At 37.4% G+C, this 7,347-nt stretch overlaps 1 protein-coding gene across 1 annotated transcript in view; it reads right to left on the bottom strand.

The window, feature by feature from the left end:
• Window positions 1-2,394: 2,394 nt before the first annotated feature.
• ADAM28 (ADAM metallopeptidase domain 28) overlaps window positions 2,395-7,347 on the bottom strand; it is a 74,049-nt gene continuing 69,096 nt past the window's right edge. Inside the window, exons 19-21 of the mRNA XM_052645216.1 lie at window positions 6,991-7,099; window positions 5,971-6,049; window positions 2,395-2,415 (exon numbers count right to left, since the gene is read on the bottom strand). Of these exons, the coding sequence (XP_052501176.1) occupies window positions 2,395-2,415; window positions 5,971-6,049; window positions 6,991-7,099 (209 nt within the window). The remainder of the gene's footprint in view (window positions 2,416-5,970; window positions 6,050-6,990; window positions 7,100-7,347) is intronic.

Raw genomic sequence — 7,347 nt, 5'->3', positions numbered from 1 at the left:
GAAGAGGAAAGCATATATCCCAATAATAGAAGCAGTTACTTTATTAATCAGGATGGCTTCCGTGGCAAGTAAGAGCAAATCTAACTTGACAAATTTTATTGGTCATAAACAGAAGTCCCAAGACAGTACACAATGACTCAGGCAGTTATTAATCTACCAATTTTTGACAGCGTTAAAAGACCAGGTTGTATTCTTTTCCTCTTTCTGCTCTATCTTATTCAGTCTATCATATCCAGAAAGAACTAGGATACCTTTCTTAGAAATTCCCTAACATATCTCTAGACTTGTCCCATCAGCAAAAATGCTACTGTGTTTGTTTTGTTTTTAATATTCCTTGGTCCAAAGCCTACTTCAATGCCGTTATCTCAGAAAGAAGGATAAGAAGACAATAATAAAAAAAAAAAAGAGTAAATGACTAAATGGAATTAGACCACTAAGAAAAACACAGTTTTTCTTTTAGGAAACTCTGCATATAAAACTCCTTAATAAATGCTTTTAAAGAGTGATGTCAGCATCATGACAATGTGAGATGTTCCCTTTGTCTCTTTCCTTCAATCTACAAACAGTAAAACATCCATAACTCAAAGGTGTCTTTGTCCAACACACATGGGCAGCAGAGCATTCCACATAGCTGTCCTTCTAAAAGGTGGGTGGACTAGAAGACAGAGGAGGCGAGACAAGGGAAAGAGCAGATGCCGTGCCTGCCATCTTGGATCCCTCCAGCTGAGCCCACAGCTCCAGAGAACCAGGTAGCTTCAGGGGAGGCAATCTATACAATGCTGGCCTCCTGGCTGCAGGAGATGGTTGTGGCCAAGGGAACCAGAGAGCAGTGGGCATGCAATCTCAGCCCTCCAACTGTGGATGCACCTGTAACTCTGCCTCCTCCATCTGCAGTAATGGTACACACACCTCCAAATCAATCAACCATTGGTAAGGAAATGAGATTATTGTGATTGATTTAGTGTGACAGAAATTTATTCAGGAGATGGAGTTAGGATTACCATTTTTTTTTAAATTTTATATTGCAATATAGTTGATTTACAATGTTGTGTTAATGTTAGGTATACAGTATAAGTGATTTAATTATACACACTTCATGTATCTACAGAGGATGAGACGGTTGGATAGCATCACTGACTCAATTGACATGAGTTTGAACAAGCTCTGGAAGATGGTAAAAGACAGGGGAAAAAAAAAAAAAGACAGGGAAGCCTGGCGTGCTACAGTCCATTATGTCACGAAGAGTTGGACATGACTGAGTGACTGAAGAACAACATATATCTATTCCTTTTCAGATACTTTTCCCATAGAGGTTATTACAGAGATTTTTTTTAATATGAAAAAATGAAAAAAAAAATTGAGTTCTGAAAGGGAAGAAAGTTTTAGTAGGCAATCTACCAACTCTGTTCCATCACTAGTCAACTAAGCCAATGGTTACTGTTGGCAATGTGATTGCAGCATTGACAAATCATTTGATTACTTTTAAAATGCTGGTATCTGGATGTTTATGCAAGATTTCTCAATTTTTAAATATTGGCAATACATTCAAAACATTTGAAAATACTTTTTTGGCCAAAATTATTCAGGCCAAATAAAATAAATCTGCAGTCCAAAAACATCCTGCAAGTCACCAATTTACAAACTCTGGTTTATGTTAGTAATTTATTTCTGGTTTATGTTAGTAATTTATTTAACTAAAACTTTTCTACTTAGTAATGTTCACTTTATGCTTGCCAATAACTGAATTATACAAATTCCTATAAAAATTTAGTTAATAAAGCTTAATCAGTTGTAGTGAACTTCCAATTACACAGCTAATAGGGACTGCAGAAGATAATGTAGGAAAAAGATATTATATAAACCAGAGAAGGTTTATATAATATTTTTTTTTAACTAAGGGTTCTAGTTTGACAGTTTCACGGTTCAAACAGTTAAGATGTTGCTACTTATTTAATGATGAGTGTGCAATTTTCCCCCAGTTTCCTGTGATTTCTTATTTTTTATCATCAATAGAGGGTGAATTAATTCCTAGCAAGTGAGAAAATAAAGGTGCACAAGTCCTTTAACAAATATTAGGCAGCATCATGGTCAAAAACGGGGTGTGGGAAAGATTAGGAAATTCACCTACTTAGAAATATCAGCTTCATAGCTCATTGTTTAGAATCATCCTCTTTCCCATAAGTATGGAGAACAGAAAATTTTAATTCATACAAAGACAATCAAGAGTATGTCTCTCTTGAAATTTTGTGTCATTAAAGTGTAATCCAGAAATAGTAGCCTTGCTGGGTATTGATGGCAAATAATAGTGAGGAAGTAAGTACATTTCTCTTCCATCCAGATTGTCCAGTCTTCCAAGTTGATCATTTACCCGGCAACACTTGTTTAGGTGTTACTTCAGATTTTTGGATTGGAGTCCTAAAGAAAGACAAAACTCTTAAATAATGATTTTTTCCTAAAAATGTAGATATTCTTTAACCTTTAACTATTAAGAAGTTAAAATGAATTCTTTGTAGTCACATGTTCTTTTCTATAGATTCTGTGATACTTCACAATGAAGGAGTGGAAACACAGGAGGGTAGAGAAAGAAAAAGAGAAAAACATCACACTGGGATCAAACTATCCATATGGGTACTTCTAGGAAAGAAGGTGAGGATCAGAAGAGCAGTGATATCATGCTGAGTGTTTTTCTGTGGGAAATTTTCTCCATCTCACTATCCCTGGGTAATATTTCTGAGAAAACAAAGAATATTGGGGTCATCACTTTCTAGTAAAGACCCTTACATCTTCTTTCTCTTGGTTATTGTCCAAACTAGAGGGCAAACAGATACTAAAGCCTATTGCACAGTTATAGAGATACTGTCCTCAGTGAACATCTTCTTGGAAGACATGGTTAGAATTTCTGTCCTTGATTCTAGGAGTGCTACAAGATTGTAACAGTTTGACTATGTACCACTAATCTTAGGTTTAGACACTGGATTACCCTTGAAAACAGTAGAAGAAAGTCCTTTTATGTTTCTATGCTATAATAGAAACAAAAATAATGGTCAGCATTAAAAATGTTATTCACTTCTTGTCTTTACTGTACTCATTTCCTTATTTCAGTCGTTCCTTACTTCCTTGTCACTTACCTTTTTTAAAAGATTTTTTTGATGTGGACCCTTTTTAGAGACTACAGAATTTGTTACAATATTGCTTCCATTTTTTTTTTTAATGTTTTGGTTCTTTGCTCATGGGGCATGTGGGATCCTAGGACCCCAATCAGGGACTGAACCTATATCCCCGCATTGGAAGGTAAAGTCCCAACCAGTGGACCACTAGGGAAGTCTTGGCCACTTATTTTAATTTCTACCTCTCAGGGTCCAGTACAGACTCCAACCACTTGGTCAGTGGATTTTCCTCTTACTATACCATTTGTAGCCCATTCCTTACCCCTTCACCATACTTTTCTCTGTAGCATCATCTACTTTGGCACCCATCACATATAAGGCATTCCCTAGTGGCTCAGACAGTAAAGAATTCGCCTGCAATGTGGGAGACCTGGGTTCAGTCTCTGAGTCAGGAAGATCCCCTGGAGGAGGGCATGGTAACCCAGCTCAGTATTCTTGCCTGGAGAATGCCCATGGACAGAGGGTCACAAAGAGTCAGACATGACTGAGCAACTAAGCACACACAGCACAGGTGCTCCATATGTATATGACTTGCTTTCCCAGCAAAAATGCAAAAATCATTGAAAAAATGACCTTAAGTTTTAGTTCTTTCTCATTTACTCACAATAGAGTACCAAGTAGGAGGCAAGATTCTCAGGATCCAGTTGAATGAATGACTCTACCTCTTCATGGGTTTTGGCTTTTATTCTGGATTTCCCTTTATGGACTCTTTTTTGTACACTTCCTCCTCTAGAAAACTGTGACTAGTAGAGGCCTTATTCTATCTAGAATAAGGAAGTAAAATCTAATTTATAACACAGTTTTATGTCCTCCAAACTATGCATCTAGAGACTATCCTTTGAAGGAGACAATTCATCCTCTACAGCAGAACCATGTATCCCTTTTTAACAATTATATAACAGAACTATTTTTAACAGTCAAAATAATAGCCATACTAATTTATAAATAGTGAGGAGGGAGGTCTTGCTTTCTCCAATATTCCTTTGGGCTAAAATCTCTCACGTTAGCATAGAGCATCCTAGAATGGAACCCAGAGTTTGAAAGACATCATTCACATTGGGCACAAGGGTTCTTGCAAACATTGCCAGTGACCATCTGATACTTACAAGAAAAGAGGATGATACAGATATAGAAATCAGTGGTGGAGGAAAACTTGGATTTGTAGGTAGCTAACACGAAGGTTAAAAAAAAATAATTAAAAAATGGGGCCTTGAAAATAGGTGTGCTTAAAAGAAAGGTTTATGTGGCTCGGCTGGTAAAGAATCCACCCGCAATGTGGGAGACCTTGGTTTGATCCCTGGGTTGGAAAGATCCCCTGGGGAAGGGAAAGGGTACCCACTCCAGTGTTCTGGCCTAGAGAATTCCATAGACTGTATAGTCCATGGGGTTGCAAAGATTCAGACACAACTGAGTGACTTTCACTAAATCATTTTCAGATATAGAAAACTAGGAATAATCTAAACCTGTATATTTACATACGGGCTTCCTGAGTCTTCTCAGGTGGTGCGAAGGGTAAAGAACCTGCCTGCTAATGCAGGAGATGCAAGAGATGCAGGTTCAGTCCCTCAGTTGGGAAGATCCTCTGGAAGAGGGCATGGCAACCCCTTCCAGTGTTCTTGCCTGGAGAATCCCATGGACAGAGGAGCCCAACAGGCTATGGTCCATGAAGTCACAAAGAGTCAGACATGACAAAAGTGACTTACCATGCATGCACATATGTTTACTGCTTTCATATAGGTGTGTACATACAGTTCAGAAATAAACTCAATGCCAACAGACATAGAAAGCTATGTTCATCATATGTCCATAAAATATTTATATTAAACTCTGAAAATTGTAAAGCACTATAAAATTTAAAGAATCTTTCATTTGATAAGAACATATAAATTTTAAAAAGTGAAATAATAAGTTTCTTAATTTCAGCTTCCAAATAAGCACCTTTTCTGATAATGTGAGCTCAGAACTAAGATGGCACCAAGAAACTGGAGGGACAATCATAGTGACCCAGTCTCTGCACTCTGCTGGGTACAAAGCTATCAGAGATGGTTATGTTTCCATCAAAAACATTATTATCAATGTCACTATCATTAACCAATTGCTATCTAAATTTCTAAACTTGCAGGATACAACTAGGGCATTAAAGATTATACATATTACATGTATTGTCATAAAAGTGTACATGTTGTTGCTGTTATAGTCGTTAAGTCATGTCCAACTCTTTGAACTATTGCCTGCCAGGGTCTTCTGTCCATGGGATTCTCCAGGCAAGAATACTGGAGTGGGTTGCCATGTCCTCTTGCAGGGGATCTTCCTGACCCAGGGATCGAAACCTCGTCTGATGTCTCCTGCATTGGCAGGCAGATTCTTTACCACTAGTACCACCTGGGAAGCCCACAAGTATACATATTATCATCATTATCACGATATTGCAAAAGGAATAAGGAATTGACCTAGAATCACACAGAGAGAGATAAAGAGAGGGAGAGGAAGCTGGCATCTACCTTTCTTTTGTTTTTTTTTTTTTTTAATTCTCTTTGCCTTTTGTAAACCACAGCAAAGTGGCTCTACATTTTAGAGAGAAAAGCAACCTCTACATTTTAGAGAGAGTCTTTTGCATTTAACAAAAGGCAAAGGTGAACTTTCTGAATGTGTAGTTACAAAACTTGCAGTCCTTGCTACATACCAGTACTACATACTAGTGAGATAGATTTGTAAAACACTGCTGAGTAGAAATGACAGCTAAAGAGAGAGAGAGGATCATAAGCTGGGGTCCACAGAAAACACACTACAGACTCTGGTTCACCTCTTGGGGTTGAACAGTCTTCGCCATCTGTGGTTTCTTCTTCTGATTGTGTAGGCCGGTCTCAGTGGTAGACAGTGGCCTGTATGTAAAAGCACAGCATTTACAGTGACTTTGCAGTGTTTTTACCACAAGAGGGAGATTTGAGAGAAGTCTGCTCCTTTCCTTTGCCCTTCTGTGTCCTTCTTGGTAACTGCTGGGCTTTTCGTCTGCTCCCTAGGACATCCTCCGGGTTTCCCTTTTCTGTAATTCATAATGATCACCACTGATTTTCTTTTTGATTCTCTACCAAGCCATGATATCTAATCATGATGGTCTTGAGTCCAGTTTTTATCTAAATTATGTCTTTTAAGTAAATAAAGATTTATTTTATTCATTAAATATTTATCAGAAGCCCATTCTGAGTGAATAAGTCAGTCTTCTGAAAATGCTGGAAAGATACTGTAGTGTCAGGATTATGTTTTAAAGACTGATGTAGGTGCAAATCTAGATTTCATTACTTAGGTTGTAAGACTTTAAACATGCTTGCTTACCTCCCTGAGCTTCTGTTTCCACATCAGTAAAAATGTGAAGTCCCTAACCTTGCAGGATTGTTGTGAGGATAAATATATACCTTTTCATCTATAAAGTGGAAATACTAATAAGTAAATCTTGTTTCCTTGTGAAGATTAAATGTTCTTATGAAGATTAAATGACATAATATATGCAAAAGGGCTAACCAAGGTGCTCGCTATAAAGCTGTCATCAATACATTTTAAAGACTGTATTTGTATAATGAGTGTTAAAATATTTAATAATGAGAGCTCTTCTTATTATGAATTATAAACAGTGATTAAACAGAAGAAAAAAAGCAGGTCTTCCTGTGAAAAATGCCCCCAATAAACAGAATACCAAGCATCTGGCCTGAGAAAAATGTATCTGTAGTTATCTCTGAGTACTTGAAGCAAACTAAAATGAGATGAAATTTGATAATTTGGGTCCTTACATTTGTAGTGAATTAGCTGTCCCCAAAGCAGGGCCTACCTCTGGACTAACTTCTGCTTTTCTCTGGAGCTTCGGCATCGGATTACTATAGCAACCACCACAAATATGAGAGCCACAGGGAACAGCACCCCAACCACAATGGAGAAGTCTGCAACAGAGAACAAGGGCCTCATGAAAATATACTCAGTTCACAAATACACATCACACTGGTCCTGATTTCTTTATCACAAACGTCATCGATCCTTTTTCCAAAGAACATGTGTTCCCTGGAAAATCTCTCATAGCCAGTAAAATGAAAATGTATCTTGATAATGATTATCATAATGTTATTTAGATAAAGGGGCTAAAGAGGATCTATGCAGAACATTTTACGAGATTAGTAAAGCATCAAAATAA

The sequence above is a fragment of the Budorcas taxicolor genome, chromosome 8 (assembly GCF_023091745.1).
Source record: "Budorcas taxicolor isolate Tak-1 chromosome 8, Takin1.1, whole genome shotgun sequence".
NCBI classification, from domain to species: domain Eukaryota; kingdom Metazoa; phylum Chordata; class Mammalia; order Artiodactyla; family Bovidae; genus Budorcas; species Budorcas taxicolor.
This window is presented reverse-complemented; position numbering and strand designations above follow the sequence as displayed.